General features: G+C 47.4%; 1 protein-coding gene across 1 annotated transcript in view; it reads right to left on the bottom strand.

Annotated features, from left to right (window-relative positions):
• Window positions 1-4,045: 4,045 nt before the first annotated feature.
• The window catches only part of Ttc9 (tetratricopeptide repeat domain 9), a 37,581-nt gene continuing 23,507 nt past the window's right edge, over window positions 4,046-18,119 (bottom strand). The window contains exons 2-3 of the mRNA XM_028877459.2: window positions 10,127-10,309; window positions 4,046-7,351 (exon numbers count right to left, since the gene is read on the bottom strand). Of these exons, the coding sequence (XP_028733292.1) occupies window positions 7,272-7,351; window positions 10,127-10,309 (263 nt within the window). The 3' untranslated portion in view covers window positions 4,046-7,271. The remainder of the gene's footprint in view (window positions 7,352-10,126; window positions 10,310-18,119) is intronic.

Raw genomic sequence — 18,119 nt, 5'->3', positions numbered from 1 at the left:
TGCCTCCCGAGTGCTGGGATTAAAGGCGTGCGCCACCACCGCCCAGCATGGGTGTCTTTTAACATGCTCTCCCTTATTTTCTGAGACAGACTCTCGCTGAACCAGGACTTAACTGTATGTTGGGAGAATGGAAACAGCCAGACTTTCCCAGGTCTGCTGGATACTGGTTCTGAATTGACACTGATTCCAGGGGATTCCCAAGAAACACTGTGGCCCTCCAGTTAAAATAAGGGCTTATGGGGGCCAGGTGGTTAATGGAGTATTGGCTGAAGTCTGACTCACAGTAGGTCTATTGGGCCCCCAATCTCATCCTGTGGCTATTTCCCCAGCTCCAGAGTGCATAATTGGGATAGACTTAGAAGGTGGCACAATTCTCACATAGGTTCTCTGACGTGTGGAGTGAGGGTTGTTAGGGTTGGAAAGACTACCTCGAAGCCTTTAGAGTTGCTGCGGCCAGGAACTCATCACAGCAACTCTTACGAAGGAGCTGGCTTATTGTTCAGAGGTTTAGTCCATTATCATCATGGTGGGAAGCAAGGCAGCATGCAGGCAGACATGGTGCTGGAGAGGCAGCTGAGAGTTCTACATCTGGATCCACAGGCAGCAGGAAGAAAGAGTGAGCCACTGGGCCTGGCTTGAGCTTTTGAAACCTCAAAGTCCACCTGTAGTGACACACTTTCTCCAACAAGGCCACACCTACTCCAACAAAGCCACACCTCCTAATAGAGCTACTTCCTAGGAGCCTATGGGGGCCTTTTCGTTCAAAGGACCACAGTCACTGATTTAGCTAGACTGACTGGCCAGTGCTGGGATTACAGATATGCACCTGAGGATTTGAACTCAGGTCCTTGAACTCAGTCAGCATTTTTTTTTTCCCTTCTGGTTGAGCCATCTTCCCAGCTGAGGGAAGCACTAGTCTTAATTTCTAACTCTATTCAAAGAGAACACGAACAGCTGCCTGAGGGACCTGACCAGCTAAAACTGCTGTCTTCTGTGATTTCTTAGTCTTTGGACCTAAAGAGGGTAGCAAAGAACCAGCATGCAAACTCTCTCCTTTACCATCCAGGCTGTCCCAGGAAAACCTCCCTGCGCCCTCAGGATTGGTATAGATGTCCCTCTCTATGTGTGCCCCGTTGTCTTTGGTGACACTTCCCACATGAACTGGCACTGCTTACTTCCCCTCTTGCCCGTGTCTTGCAGGCAGAGGTAGTTCCTTACTAACCACTGGACCTTCTGAAGAGCGGCGGGGACAAGTACCGAGTGGAGGGATAAACCAGTGAGTACACTGTCTCTACTTCCTTCCGAGCAAAACAATTCACAACATTAAAATACACGGTTTTTAAGTTAGGGGCTTTGTGAGTATATTTTGGTTTAGGGGAAAGAGTATTATTTATCATCAGGAAACCGGCCCACATTCCAGTTCTGACTGAACTACTTACAAGCTGTGTGATCTTGGATAGGTCATCAGACTGGATTTGACCAGTCGCATATATATATATATATATATATATATATGGTACAGCGATCTCACTTCCTGCTTCCTTCCATGCCTAACCTTCTTTGAGACTTTAAAAACAGACCAGTGTAGGCCTCCTTCCAGAGAAGCTACTCAACAGCAGCTGAGCCCCAACCTTCTTCAGAGGCCTCCACCCTCTCCTCCCTCTTCTATGTCTTAGCAAATATTAATAGCCAAAGGCATTGCTTCATGCGGTTTTTAATAGAATCCAATTTCAGTCCATTTAGAGTGGGACTTTTCATGCTGACTCTGTAATTTGAACTATGCCATGCCTGATGGACAGAGTGCATTTTCTCTGCCTCCACCACCTGCCTTGGGCTGCCTGGTGCTGGACACGGAGGGGGGAACATCTTACCCAAAGCAGCTGCCCCTTCAGTGATTTGACTGCACGATGGTCACATGATGGGGATACCAAGGGCACTGGAAGGAGAGTGGGCAATTTCCTAATAGTTGCTTCTTTCTCGTAGTGCAGAGGCTGCTTGTTCTCTTGGGTGGATTGTCAGGAAGAAAACGGCGTTGCTCTTTGGATACGACCCGAGGGCAGCGGGTTCTAAAAGTCACTGGAATGTTTCCCATCGGTTGCTGTGGAGAGGGCGTGAAGACTCCATATGGGGCTCGCTCTGTTTCCTACCACCTCTTTGCCCAGAATTACCCAAGGGCTTTTAGAGTGCTGAGTGTAAGAATAGGGAGGGCAGGCATAGAGGTACCGTCACACTGTAAATGAGGAAAATTGAGGCAGAATAGGGTAGGGGAAGAAATGATTGTTTATTCTGCGCTCTGTTGCAGACACTAGCTGGGAGTCAGTTATTTCTTAATCCTCACAACACCCTTCTACGTAAGTTAGGAAAACGAGAGTCAGAAAGTTAAGCAACTACCTCTGATAAAGCATCACCTGTCCACTGTAAGACGTCACGTGGTTTGAAGTGATGGAGCCAATGGAATGAGTCTGCTGGTCTTTATCAGGGCTGGCTGCTTAACATGCCTGGTCATCAGAACTTTCTAAACACTCTAATGTCTTGGGCATTATCCCTGTAAGTCTGATTCATCAGGTCTGAGGCTGAACCTGAGAGCATGTACTTTTAAAAAGCTTAAGTGATTATGGTGTTTTGGAAAGCAAGGGCTGGAGTACGCGGCTTCCTTGCCACTCAAGTCTTACAGGAAGTTTTCATTTCTCAGAAGCATAAATCTAGCCCAGCCCTGCATTATACCACAAGCAATATCCATGGCCGAATCCACTGTCCACTGCAGATCCTGTGCTCAGCAGCTTCCAAACATCTACAACTGTCAGACATTCTAGCTGCAAAGAAACCTGAGCGCCTGCTTTGGGGAACAAACACCCAGGCAGGGGAGAGGTGAATGTGAAGAGGACATTCTGACCAGTTGTGGCAGACACTGGGCAGAGGTAGGGAGGCCTTGCTTAGGAACACAGACTAAGGTCTGCAGAGTGACCCTGGGTTAGCGCTTACAAGAGTGACAAGGTAAAGATGGGGTGAAGTGTGAGGAATGTCCAACAAGGCACAGGGGCCAGGATGGAAAGTCTCACAGACCCAGCTCAATGGCTCAGGACGACATGGCTATGGAGTGGAGGATACCTTTAGAGGGCCAGAGGTGAGCCTGCTAAAGTTAGAGCTGGACAGTAGTGTTACGTTAAGAGGTTTGGTTTTTATCTTAGGAGCGATGAGACATGACGAAGCATTTTGAAGCTGTGGGAACATCTGCTTGGACTGCCTCTTAGGCACGAGGGTCTAAGATACAGGCAGGAAAAGCTAGCAATATAGAACAGATTAATTGCAGAATTAGGAATTTATGTATGTCAAAAAGCACCATAAATGAAAGCAAAGCACTTGGAAAGCATATCCGCAGCATTTCTTGATGAAAATAATATTCTTAAGGTTACAAACAGATAATAAAGATAAGCATAGATAAAGATAAACATACCAATATCAAATAAATAGAAAATTCACAAGGAAGGAAATACAAATGGCCAATAAGCATATGAAAATGTTCTTCACCAACCATCAAAGAAAGTTGAAGCAATAAGTTGAAATACCATTGACATACTGTCATTTGCCTATCAAATTGGCAAAGATGTGGTAAGTGATAATACTTAGTACTTGTTAGGGCCCAGAGAGCAGGACACTCTGGGGGCCGTAAATAGGACAGTGTTTTGGTACAAACTTTCTACAGGGCATTGGCAACATGTATCAAAATCCTTGAAAATAGTCAAGCAATTTCCTTCTTGGATTATATCCTAAGGAACTCGTCATAGACATGTGCAAAATTTAGCGACAAGAACGTCAGTTACAACGTTATTTACAATACAGATTGGGACCAAGTGAAATCATCTGTATTTGTGGACAGGTTACAGAATAAAGATCCACCCATATCATGAAGATGCTAGCAGAAAAACCCAAAAGACATGCCGAAATGCCCATGATGTATTACACAAGGCAACAGAGGAAAAAGTATCTGATGTGCTATTGCACGTGAGTAATAAAAGAATATATATACATAGCTTTGAAAAAAACGCGTATCTTTAGGAGGGTACACAAGAAACCAGAGGGAAACTAGCTGTGAGCAGACAAGGGAAAAGAGTTACTTTCAACTACAGACTTTGTGTACTATTTGAATTTTGTCTATTTGTGCATATATTGCATATTCTAAAATATAAATACACATTTGAAAAGTAAGTTATTAAAGACTATATACAGCACAATCCAAGTTTTCTTCATTAAAAAAACAAACAAAAACTGGTGAGAGTGTGTGTCCACATTTATACCAAGGAGAATGAAAGATGGGCCAAAAGGATAAAAATGTGGTTGTTTGATGGGCTGAGTTTCATCCTTAACTTCCCTTAAATGTTTTACAATACATATGGGAGGGTTCCGTAACTCAACAAAAAGTGTAAGTTCTATGTCAAAGGGTCTCTCACAAAAGTCCAGGCAGATCACAATGTAGGTCAGATTCATGAGGAGTGCTGTCTACGCAGTCCAACAATGACACCCACCAAGTCCGGAATTCCAGTACAGTCCTTATTTTGGGAAATGTGGAAGAAGGAAGATTAAACAGCCCTCTGAAGACAAATGCACAGAAAATTCAGCCCTGCCACCCCTTAGTGTTAACTAATACCCCAGGCAGCTTCCTTTTGGTGGGGGTGGGGGGCATCACTTAAGTCTGGGTCACAGTGAATGGAGTTCCCACGAGCATGTGTATCTGAGTCACTGGATAAGACAACGGCTATACACTTGTCCTCACCTTACTGTGCTTTCCAGGCATTCTCTTTGGGGTGACAATGATTTTATCCCTCTGAGTATAGCCCTGACCCAATGCATTCGTTCAAGCAAGCCTTCTCTCCGGCCCCTTTGTTGGGAATTAAGTGCGTCAATCATTCCTAATGCATTGAAGAACAAAGGGGGAGCCTGCCAGTTGGAACTCATTCTGCAGACCACCTCGGATCTCGTTTTCATCCTTCAGATCCTAATAGTTTGTCAACATATAAACTCTGAGCTTGGGGATGGCATTGGGGGTGTAAGGGATGGCTGCGGGCATATGCCAGGGCTGAGAGCAGTTTTGGGTTGGGGTCATGTGAAGTCAGTTTGAGGGAAGAAGACAGGATATGGTTCGGAGGTGGGCGGGGACAGAAGCAGGGGATGTGGTACCTAGGATGGCTTTTTCCTTTTCTTTTTTTTTTTCCCCAGCGTCACCGTAGACCTCTGGATATTTCTAGCACCTTCCTGCAGCCCCCATTGAACGTATTTGGGGAGCTGTGTGAATAAAACCTGTGCTGTTGGCTTCTGGGCCCCTCAGCAGTGATTGGGTCTTGCAGTGTCAAAGCCACTACGAAAACAAATCGCCCATCTCTAGCTTCCTGTTTCTCTTCAGTCTTTGCCTCTAACCGTGATCCTTTCCCACTGCTGGCCACACAGTGAGGAACGCCAGGTGGGCTGTTCAGATTCATGCTGCCCCATCAGCAAATAGGACAACCAGCAAACAGACATTACTGCTGGGCCCTGCTTGTCTTCTTCTGGCTGGTCACTGCTCAGGCTTCTGGCTTCTGGTCTCTTTCTGTCTTGCGTAGGTAAATATAAGGCGGGCAGGTCAGACGTGCTGAGCATTTTGCAACTTAACGCAAAGTTTTCTGCTCAAATCGTTGTTACTGTCCAACAAAGAGGCTACTAAGCACAGGGCAGTTAGTAGCCAGAGCTCTGGAGTCAGACAGACCCGGCACATGTCCTAGCCATGTCCCGTAAGGCCATGCAACCTCAAAAAAGTTAGTTTTTCTGGCTTTCTGCTTTCTTCTCCATCACCTGGGAATAATATCTCACAGAGTGATTATATGAAAGAAATGAGATTGTCCGTGTAAAGATCTGAAGATAGAGCATTTAATAAATCCTAACTATTAACATTATTGCATCTGTATATATTTTAATTTTATACAACGGTGTCTCACTAAGTCACACGAAAAATACATGAAAGTGCCTTGAAAATGGTTAAGCATCATATATATTAGTGGTGTCATTGGTAATAATCTCATATGGGTTTCTCAGCTTTCCTGTCTCCGTGAAGACTGGGACTAGATTGTACTATGGTGGGGGGACCGTAAGCCCTCGGGAAATGTTTCAACACAGCATCGAATGAGAAGCATGGGCGTCAGGAGACCAGGCTGGGATCCCATTAGTTTAAGGCAGGAGAGCCAGTCTGCAGTTGAAATGTATCCATTCAACAAGAATTTGCTATGTGCTAGACATTGAGTTCAGGTAATTTTGTCAAAAAAGGGGGGCCGTACAAATTCTCACCAAGCCAAGTCCTGGAACGGTCTCCGTCATCCCAGCCTACCCCTAGAAGCACAAAGGCTGAGGCCAACATGTTTAGTCCTGGACCGATGGTCGTTGGCTTTAGGGGATGCTGTAGGCTACTCTGCCTGAGGGACAGGAAGGGAAGTGGGGGAGTGGACCGCTTTCAATAGAAATGACAGGCACTGATGCCCGTCAATTAGCTTTTATTCCCATTAGTTAGACCAGCCCCTCAACCCACCCCAGGCTCTTTCTTTCCCTTGGCGTCATCTTACCCTCCCCTGTCACCTACACAGTCCGCTCTGCCCCCAACGTTTGGCCCTTGTCACCCTGCCCTTCTGCGATCACAGCTGCCTGCCGGCTGAGAGGCGGGGAATGGTATGTGTGGTCACCAGAGGGTACTGAGAGTAGGCCCTTAATGGCATGTGAACCCTGGCAAAGACCCGACCTCCCGATGGGAGAGAAGAAAGTACAAGCCTAGACAAGGGAGGGCGTGTGGCGGGGGCTCAGGGGACGGAGGGGGCGACAATTCACAACCCCAGCCTTGCTTCAAACAACGCTTCTCCCGTTCGTCAGCCCCAGATTTTCTTTCAGTTTCTTCAAGATGCTCTGGTTCATCAAGAAGCGTGGAAGGGTCCAGACTGTCGGCTCCGCACACCTTGCCAGGCTCAGAAACAGTGGCCCAAGTCAGAAGCCACAGTACCGTCCCCAGTCCGTGGGACTCTTCCCCAGCCGTCCCATTTGCTGGCCTACGAGGGAAGGGGACAAGTCCATGTTTGGGCCACCCACCAAGGTCCAGGAGTGCCTCTCACCTTCTCACACTGGGAGTAGATGGAGTTGGGGAGCAACAGGAAGAAGAGGTACAGGAAGAACCGGGGAGAGAACCCACACGGGGACTCTCCGCCAAGGGTGCCTGGAAGTCCCTAGTCAGGTACGGGTGTGGCTCAATGGAGGCGTCTTCATTACATGGCTTCTTTCTCCCTTTGGGAACATCTGCTGAGCTTCATCTCCGTCAGCTGGATGTACCGAATCACATTGGTGTCTGTGGGGACAGAAAACACGACTCAGGGACGACCCGACCAGGACTATGGTGGTGTCTTCAAAGAAGTGGGCAAGAGCTGGGCCTGAAACTTGGGGACAGACTGGACTCGTTCACCCAGGGTCCCTTCTGCCTTGCCCTAAGTGGTAGCCAGATGTCAGGCTTTTCCTCACTGCTTCTCTCTCGCAAATGTGACCGGGTGGGCAGGAAGTAATCTCAGGGCTCCCTGTGTCAGCAGGTAGCTGAGAGTCTGCTTGGCATTAACCCTCAGGTAAGCCACCAACTTCTCTACCCTTGGGTCTCATTTGCAAGAAACAATGTCCATTTTTCATATCTACTTGTGATTTTCTTTTGAGTTTAAAAAAAAATGTTGCTTACAGTTGGATGTAGTAGCATATACCTGTAAATCCCAGCACCTGGGAGGTAGAAACATGAGGAACATCCTTGATTACATATCCAGGTTGAGGTCATCCTTGATTACATATCCAGTTTGAGGTTAACCTGGGCTACACAAAACCCTATCTTAAAAACCTAAGCAAACAAAACATTTTTAATGGAGGGGGTTGCCCAGGCTGGCCGCGAACTCCTGGAATCAAGTGATATTCTTGCCTCAGATTCCCAGTTATACACCACTGTGCCTGGTTGCATAGGGTTTTTGAGCCTTCATTATCTCATCTAGTTCTTATTGCAACCTGCAAGGTGTGTATCCCGAGCCCTCACTATGGCCAAAGGAAGATTGGGATCTGGAAAAATTAAGATGCTCAGGAGTCAGGCATTGTGGCACACCCTTTTAATCCCATCATTTGGGAGGCAGAGACAGGAAGATCTCTGTGAGTTTGAAGCCAGTCTGGTCTACATAGTGAGTTTCAGGACAGCCAGGGCTATGTGGAGACCCTGTGGCAAACAAATTGTTTTTTTTTTTTTTTAAATGCTCAAGGAAGCCAGGCAGTGGTGGCACATGCCTTTAATCCCAGCAATCAGGAGGCAGAGGCAGGCGGATCTCTGAATTCAAGGCCAGCCTGGGCTACAGAGTGAGTTCCAGGACAGCCAAGGCTACACAGAGAAACCCTGTCTGGGGGAGGGGGGAGGAAAAATGCTCAAGGAGACATACAGTGATTAGCATGTCTGCCCAAGACTGATTCTCTTGGGTATCATAATACCCTTCTCATAGAGTGCTGTGAGGACCACAAGAGGGAAACCTAAAAGTGCTTAACACAGCGATCAATGAACATTAGTCGAATGTGTCGTTTTACTTAACTTAGGAGCTTAAAATGACTTTGCTCCATGCTTATTTTTGTCTTTGTAAGTACAGCCAGATAACCACTTCTCAACTGAAGCATTCTCTCCTAAGCCCAGTCCTTAAATTGAGTGGTGCCCGGCATGCTAGAATCATTGAGTTCTGCACTTACCACGACGCATGGACCACACTGCTGCCTGGGATACCTACTTGTGGGAGTAAAAATGGCATAGCATCATGCTTAAAAGCTCCAGGCATAACATCTTGTACTGGCATATAGCAGGTGCTCAAGGAGAGACTCGGTTGGAGGAGTCTGCTTTTAGTTCCAAAGTTGCTTATAGTATGGTTGGCTGACCACACTTCATGTACAGAAACGAGCAAGCCATACGTAAAAATAGAGAGGTATTCTTTAAAAAGACAAGGGAAGAATATGCTTGGATGTTTGCAACTTGAGAAGTTCTTAAAGATATGGATTGGAGGCAATCTTGCTATCTTAAGGAACCAACTACATTAACAATAATGATGGGCCAAAGTCATTGCCTATGGTTCACCTCGTCAGAGAGGCTTTCTGATCACCTGCTCTAAAGCAGCGTTCCCTTTACTCTGCTTTATTTCATAGCATTTACTACTGCTGAAGAATGCACCAACTACTTGTCTGTGTACTTCCTCCCTTGTAATGAAAGTTCCTTGCTGGGTGTGGTCACGTACACTTGTAATCCCAGCACCTGAGAGGCTGAGCAGGAGGATGGGGGAGTTTGAGTACAGTCTGGTTGATACCACAAGACCTTGTCTCAAAACAAACAAACAAACAAACAACAACAACAACAAAAACCAAACCAAAACACAAACCCAAATAAAACAAATAACTTTCCCTTGTCTTGTCCAGGCTGGTCTTGAACTCCTAGGCTTAAGCAAGCCTCTTGCCACCGCTTCCTGAACTCTGGGACTGAAAGCACAGGGCACTGGGCACAACAGTAGCCTTCTTTGCTCATTGCTAAAGTACTCACCACCTAGAATAGTTCCTGGCCCACTACACTACCTCAGCAAATACCCAGGGAATGAGTGGATGATGGGAGAGCTAAAACACACAATGTAAAGGAATGCAGTCTGATTGGAGTAGTTGGTGTATGCTTCCTGAAAGATGCTGAGCTTATTAGCATCAAAAGTTTCTGTTCACATCTGTCTTGTCAGCCAACTGTGGACTCAGGGAAGAGGGGCGACACCTTCTCATCTACATCCCTGGTACCTGGTACAAATTGTCTATTTACTGAATGAGTGAAGAGACCTAGCTTTGAGTTGGGAAAAGGCAAAACCCAATTATAAAAGGTAAAACCCAAGTTTATCTGGAGAGAAGAGGTGCCCAGGGTCCCTAGGAACCAGACCCCAGGTGAAGGCATGGACCATGTGCTCTCCTTACCTATGCCTGAGCCGTTCCTGGGCCCACCTTGCCCAGCCAGCTACAGACGCCATCTTCTGCACTGAGCAGGCCCTATGACTTGTCAGGGGTGTCTGTGATAAGAAAGCAGGAATAGCTGTCTCACCTGTTGGTTGTCGGGTCCTTGCTTCTTTTAGGTAGTAGAGAGCTTTGTCATAGTCCCCAAGATGATAGAAGGCCACACCAGACCTGTAAAGGGCCTTGAAGTTCTCTCCTTCCTTCTTCAGGACCTTGAGGCAATACTCCTTGACTCGCTCATAATTGACCAGCTCAGCCTGGAGCAGGCACGCTGTGGAAGAAGGAAAAATACAGAGAAGACGCCATCACCAAAACTGGCAGGCTCTGACTACCTCCTGTTAGTCTAGCTTGTGGCCCACTGTTCACGTGGGTTCCAGGCTAGCTTTGAGTGTGGCCCAACCCATGTATAGATGACAACACTGTCATGTTTCAGTGCTAGTCACCGCTGCCTCAGTCTTTCTGTGATCTAAAAATCAATGGCTACAGGACCAGTTTCATCACCAACAAATCACATGACTGAACATGTTATGTAGCCTTGTATCATAGATCAAATTATGTCTCCCCTAAAAGATACACGGGTACTATCAACAGTCAGTACATGAGAATGTGACCTGATTTGGAGACAGGATCTCTATAGAGGCAATCATGTTAAAAGCAGGTCATTAGAGTGGGCCCCAATGATGTGCCTGGTTTCCTTATAAAAGGGGAATATGGACACAGGGAAGAACAGTAGGAAGGGACACAGACAGAAGACAGCCAGCTGTGATGGTCGCAAGGAATGCCTGAGGCTCCCAGAAGGCAGGAAAGAGCATCTGGCTAGGCCAGGAGGGGACCTCTAGAAAATGGAACAGACCAACCCACCAACACCTTGGTTTGGGACTCCTACCCTCTAGAACCACATGACAACACATCTGTGTGACCTGAAGCCATCTAGTGTGTGGGGCTTTGTTACAGACACCCAAGAAAGAAGCTATCAAAGGCAATAGCACTAAGGCTAGCTCATGCTTGTCGACTGCCTGCCTTGTACTGGAGGCGTGCCTCACCATTTTATATGCATTTATCTGATGTAATCCCCAGAATATTATGGCGTAGGTACTATTATTACTCCATTTTACAGATAAGCAAATTGAGCCTTTAAGAAGGTAAGAATGTTCTTGAGAGTACACAATGTGCAAGAGGCAAGGATAGGTTTAAACTAATGGCTGGCTCCACGGCCTAGATCTTCGTTATCAGGTCAATGGGTGTGGGGTACAAAATAAGGACCATAAAGTACTTAATATTTGGCTTGGCATGGAAGGAGCATTCAAACGATGTTTGTTAACTTTGCTATAACTCTGTTCCCTTGTACCAGGGACATGGGCTCCGTCCTCCGTCAAGATAGGTCTTTGTCTCTCTCCTTCTTTCTTGCTTGTCTCTACAGTTCCTGAGAGGGGGAGCTTTCTGATGGGCTAGTGACCAGCTCATACAGCACCCATTCTGGACATGGAGCCCTAGGGTGTTCCCAGCAAGAGGAAGCTAAGGGTAGCAGGTGCTCATTCCATAATTAGCCATATTTGAATAAAGCATCTTGCCTTGAAGAATTTTCTCATTGGCCTGAGTTACAGGGCTGGGACAGAGTGAGAATGTTCCTGGAGGGAGGCTGAACCATCTTGGGGCCCTGGGCACTTCACTGGGAGCCTGCTGAGACACTTCCACCATATTTAGTAAGCACTGACTAAGCGAAGAGGTTTATTGTGCACATTGAAAGGACTGCGATAGAGGAAGGTGGGAAGGTGCCTGTCTGTTTCCACAAACCAGAGCAAAAGAGAGACACTGGACCACCCATGGCCCATGGCCAGCCTGGGCAGAGAGCAGGAAGGGCTGCTGGCCAGTGTGTGGCTGTCTCAGGTATCTTCACAACACAGGCTTTTTTTTTTTTTGCGACAGGATCTCACTGTGTAGTCTCCTGGGTGGCCTGGAACTCTCTATGCAGACTAGGCTGGCCTCAAACGCACAGAGGTCTACCGCCTTTGCCTCCTGAGTGTATCAGAGCCATGTGCCGCCACCCCCAGCTTTAATCTTAAGAATTCTAATCCCCCTTGTTTCCACCCTTCCAGTAATCTTCCATCACACGTTCTGAACCCCAAACCCCATCCTTTTGCAGACTCACAGGTGAACCATCCAAACTCTCAACCCGAGGGTAGGAGAACCAGGAAGTGAACGAGGTCTAGAAACCAACCCACCAGGTTTTCCTAGCTGCTAGGCAGAAAGCCAAGAGCCAGTCAGCAGGGCCAGCCGGCTGCTCACCCTCAGGGCGGCTGCTCACCCAGAGTCACAAGCTCTTGGTGCACCGGAGGCTCCTTCTTCGCCATGAGCTAATGCCACAACCTCCCCTCTACCTTCAGCAGTAGGTCCTGGACTCCTCCGTCCTCTCCCCTGTCCCAGGCTATGCTGACAGGGAGGGGCTGATCCCACTGACAGCTACCTGTGTGGGATGCGGCTCCCACACACGCTCTCAGAGCAGAAGGATTTCTCCTGTGTAGCTTCCCTGTGTCCTGTCTGACATCTCTGACCAGGCACAGTGCCTTCTTGTGGTCTCAGCCTCCATCTCTAAACACACACTTCTGTTTGCTGACCTGGGAAGTCTAGGAAGGACCTCTGCTTCTTTAAAAATAGTCTTTTGGATATCTAAAGCAGCAGAGAAAGGAAACAGGAGGCTGGAAATAGGAAAGTCTCACCCTCGCCCAGCCCCTGAAAGGGCAAAGCCAAGTACAGTGCTCCATTTTGGCCCTGAGCTCATAAAAGTGTTCCTAATTCCCTTGTAGGGAAATCCTATGGGAACTGGGGCGCCTGACTGTGGATAGGGTTCAGACTCGATAGGAGACAGGACTAAGCTGTTTGCAGGGCGTGGAACCCCTGCTCACACTGGAGGCAGCGCCCAGGGAGACCGAGAAGTAGGCAGCCTTCCAGAGAAAGGCTGAAGCAGAAGTGGAACCTGAGACGTGGAATCCAGATAAGGAGCCAGGGTGCCAGGCCAGGGTTTGAAAGAGGATGCAGGTGGAGAGGGTGAGAGGCTGGAGGTGACCTGAGCCCTACCTGCTGGTGATCTAGGGGCACCCCTCTGCTTGAGCTGGGGAATTCTCCAGGCACATGTAGTAAACCTATATAGTAAGACAAGACATTTGTAGGCAGCTTTGAGTGTTGAGGAACTTAAGAATAAAGAGACAGGCTGCTTCCAACCATTCATCCCTCTTCTGTAGGCTGGGAGTTTGCAAGGGGACCCACTTCACAGCAAGGGTGTGTGTGTGTGTGTGTGTGTAAGAAAGTGTGGCTCATGGACACACGTGTATAGATATAAGCACTTGTGTGTGTGTGTGCAGAGGGCAGAAGAGGATGTAGGGTGTCACGCGTGGTCTAGCACTTTCCATCTTATTCCCTTGATACAGGGTTTCTCACTGAACCTGTAATCTTCTTGTCTCTGTCACATTTTCCTACGTGCTACGGTTACAGGCATGCATATGAGCACACTCTGGGATTCGAACTCAGGTCCCCACACTTGTACAGCAAACACTCTTACACACTGAGCCCAGTCTCCCTCTCCTCACAGTAATGCATCCCTTGGCTCGCTGTCAGAGCTGGGCTCAGTCCTTCACACATACTGTGCATGCCTTTAAATCTCCGCAACTCTATGGAACAAGTTCTATTTTTATGCTCTTTCATAAAGGATGAAATTGAGTTCAGAGAAACTAAGCAACTTGCTGAAGGTCACTCAACTAGAAGGGGGCAGAAATGGGATACCAGACCGTTTCTGCCAGACTCCCAAGAGTGTGCCAGAGTACCGGAGTTACCTGCATTTGAGGCCCTCAGAAACCTAAACCACTCCCGGGAAGAAAGAACACCTTGCAAGCTACTGTGACCAAGGGCAACAGGTGAAAGTGTGTTTTGTGGAACATGGACAGCAGGTGTGGGTGGGGGGATGGGCCAATGCACTCTCCACTCCAGGTGTTTTTAACCTGTGGCTGGCAGGCCATATATGTCTCTGGCTGGCTATGGCTGTGCCCCAACACTTCTGTAGATAACAGTGTCGTATTACAGTGTCACCTTTTGGGCACTCCTGGGGGTTGAGAGACTGCTAAGAAGGCAGGTGTTACATTATAAGGGCGAGGGCAGAATGGAAACACCTGTGGATGATGGGAGGGGCCTCCACCCAACCTACAGCACCAGGAGAGGCCTTCCTGGAAGAGGGACCTTTAAATTGAAAGTGAAATATTGGGAGTTTCGAATCTCACCATTATGAGCATTGGGGGCCAGATAACTTTTTGATTTATGATAAAGACTTGGGCATTCTGGGATGGTTGGCATCTCTGGCTTCTCTTCACCAGGCACTAATTGTGACAACTGAAAAATACCCCCAGACATTGATAAATGTCCCCTGGAGAGGTAAGATATTCTTATTTGAGGATGACTCGTCTAATCACACTAAGAGAACTTTTCTAGTCAGGTGGGAAGACAGAGAGAGAGATTGGGGTTGGGGGAGACAGATGTGCATTGAGAGGGGACACACAGGCACACTGGCCGGGACTGTCTGAGGGATGCCAGGAAGCCACATCAGGCTGGAGCAGAGAGCCCAATGGGAAACCTGAGGGAAAAATGAAGCCGGAAAAGTGAGAAACCAGGACACCCAGACTTTCTTCTCCATTTTGGGGTAAGTGTGGATTTTCAGGATATTCAATTAACGTGGAAACGGACAGGCAGGAGGCCTAGGTCAATGCGTGACATCCAGTGGGTGGAACTAGCTGGCACTGGGAAACCCCTGTTATTTCCCCTGCTGTTCCTTGGCAAGTCTGAGCTACAGGGCAATTTCTGCTGAGGAAGAAGTATCCTCTCACTCTGCTGCAAGCTCTCTGTTTGAATTAAAGTTGGAATATTCCCTGGGCTGGCCCGCCTTTGCCTCTAACCAGCAGGACAAAAATCATTTTCTCTTTGTAGGCTTTGACTTTCTATCTGCTAAACAAGGGGCCTACACTCTACTAAGTAGTCTCTACCATCTAGCAGCCTTTTCGATCTAGCAGCCTGTGGTGGTGGTGGTGGGGGGACGACATTGGTCTCTTCATGGAAGAACAGGATTGTTTGTCTGGATCCTTGTCAAAAGGAACTCCATCTTTCCTGTTGAGTGAGGTATCTTCTTTAGGGGACTACGGTCAGAATAAGAAGGCAATGGTCAAGAGGTGAGATGACTTATCACCCCCACCCCTGGGTGGCTATTCTCTGTGTGTGTCTGTGGGGGGTGCAAACTGGAGGAGAGTTTGAGGTGATCTTCCAAGGCAAGGCTTCAGGGAAGGCTCTTTCTTGAAGCAAAGCTGTTAAACCAAGCATTGAGACGTGAGAAGACAAGCCATCTGTCTGTCTGTCCATCCACACACCCATCCACCAATCTGTCTACCTGCCTACCTATTTATCTATCTTTTTTATTCTTAAAGTACTAGGAATCAAACCCTGAGCCTTGAACATACTAGGCAAGCACTCTACGACTGAGCTACATCCTCGGCCCGGGAAGGCACGTGTAGACTCTAAAGAGGTAGTTAGTTGTTGGTAAAAGAGTTGCATGAGGGGGCTGGAGAGATGGCTCAGGGGTTAAGAGCACTGGCTGCTCCTCCAGAGGTCCTGAGTTCAATTCCCAGCAACCACATGATGGCTCACAGCTATCTATAATGAGATCTGGTACCCTCTCCTGGTATGCAGGCATGCATGGAGGCAGAATGTCATATAGATAATAAATAAATAAATAAATAAATAAATAAATAAATAAATAAATAAATAAATCTTTAAAAAAAATAGAGTTGCATGATGGGAGATGTGTGTGCCCTGGACACACGATGGGCCCAAGCTCTGCAACAACCATCTCTAAGAGCCTCCTGGAAAACACATCACTAGCTTTCTGATTTCTAAGTCCTCTGAGAAGTCTGAATGAACACGTCTGGAGTTGGTTAGGCAACAGAAAATAAGAAATTAAGATATGTTTCACCCATCTTCCAGAAGAACGAGAAGGGACACTCCATCAAGTCTAACTGGTGATGCTGGCAGTAGCCGGTACGATTGACAGAGTGAATTTGAAGGCTGTAAACTTCCAACCACTCCAATCACAGATTCCTCCTGTTCTGCCTACTTGGGTGGCTGGGGTATGGTTTTATGAAAAGAGCTGGCAGGCTATTTCGGCTCCACAAAGACACCTATGCTCATAAAAATGAGAGAACTGGTGACTTAAGGTGCTTTAAGCATGCCCACGAACACAGAAAACCTTAGGTTTGACATTCCCCAGAGCAACCACACCGAGACCACAGGCTACAGCCTCGGAGGATCTTGTCACCGTGGCACCTGTCCTCTGTTGTTCTTCCTGGGGCATTCGGGGCATGGTGACTGCCTGGGCAGGATGCCACTGACTGGCTTGAGATGAAGAGAAGTCAAATGAGAGGAAGAACAAGTTCATGCACACACTGACTTGTTTCTTACGGCTGACTCACTAGTGTGCGCTCACCTGAAGAACTGAAGGGAAGCAGGAACCGGATGGAAAGGAAAGAGCTCTCCTGGGGTTGGGAGGGAAAAGGAACCCATTCTACAAAGCTGCTCCACGACTCTGAGTTGTCTTATGGGCTCCCCGAAAAGATATGTGAGAATCCTAATCCTCAGTACCTGCAAATGTGATCTTATTTAGAGGTTAAAAAAGAGTGTCAATTTAATTGAGAGAAGGCCATTGGAGACCATTACAGGAAGCCACAACTGGTCAAAATGTAGAAAACAACTGATCATGTGGTACCCAGCCCCAGCTGAGACATCCACAGCACTACCCTATCTCTAAGGCTCAGGGAGCCATCAAGGAAGAAAAGGCAGAGAGAGTCTAAGCTACAGGACCAGGAAGTCTGCTGGAAGAGTGTGTCTTGATATAACTGGGAAGCTACAGTCATGAAATCTCAACAGTATGGCTGCCTAGACAGGATCTGACCAATTCCAACACTAACTAACATCCTAACATGGCGGGGGGGGGGGGGGACCTCAAGGGTCCACCCCTCAGTGAAGAGAGACAAGCAGCTAAGGACTGCTGAGACAGGAAGAATTAGTCATCCCTGGGGATGAGCCCTCTAATTGGTTATCCGTATTAAGTAGTGACCCCTAAAAGACATAGACATACAAGTAACACTAAGCAGACCCAGCAGGCTGTGTCTATATATTTATTCGTGTGCGCACACACACACACACACACACACACACACACACACACACACACACCAATACTAATTAAAGACAAAGAGGCCATAAATTTGGGAGAAGGCATGAGAGGGGGTAGAAGGAAGAGGGGGGGTAATAATGTAATATTAATAAGTTTTTTAAAAGAGGAGGTTTTGGAACAGGCCTCAATCCAAATGCCTTTATAAAAAGAAACATGGACAGACACCAAGCCATAAATAATAGGAAGAGACCCAGTGCTGCCTGAGGTGATCGTATTTGGATAAACATCCTTTCCCAACCTTCAGAAGGAGTTATACCTACTGACCCCCTGACCTGGGACCTCCAGGCTCCAGAGTAGTGTGGTAATCTGTTTCCTTGACTTTAAGCCCTCCAAGTCAAGGTAACTTGTTACAGCCCTAGGAAACCTATGGACCTTCCCCTTGCTCCTCTTCTGAAGATAGCCCAGGAGCGCCCTTTACATACTCAGGGAGGAAATTTTTACCCACTTTGCCAAACACATGTGATTTGCTTTTAAAGTTATTTCAAGGAATATTGGCACAGTAGTAAAGTGGAGAGAGTGAAGGATCCAGACAGGTGACATCCTGAGTATTATCTCAGGATGACGACATAAGAGGACAGCCACTCTGGGGCACACTGGCTGGGTATCCACCTTCTGTGTTCAACAGGATCATGATGCCTGTGAGCACTCTTGTGACAAAATGACATCACTGGTATGTGTATATGTATTTCATAGTGCTGGGATAAACACTGATTCTCATTAATGCTGTTTCTTAAGGGAGCCACTCATGAACATGGTCTACCCAGCAACTGCACACATGGATTGCAGAAAGTTTCCATCTTGAGTGTCGTCACACTCC

Source organism: Peromyscus leucopus, chromosome 14, assembly GCF_004664715.2.
Source record: "Peromyscus leucopus breed LL Stock chromosome 14, UCI_PerLeu_2.1, whole genome shotgun sequence".
Taxonomy (NCBI): Eukaryota; Metazoa; Chordata; class Mammalia; order Rodentia; family Cricetidae; genus Peromyscus; species Peromyscus leucopus.
Note: the sequence above shows the minus strand (reverse complement) of the source record. Positions and strands in the feature narration are given on the sequence as shown.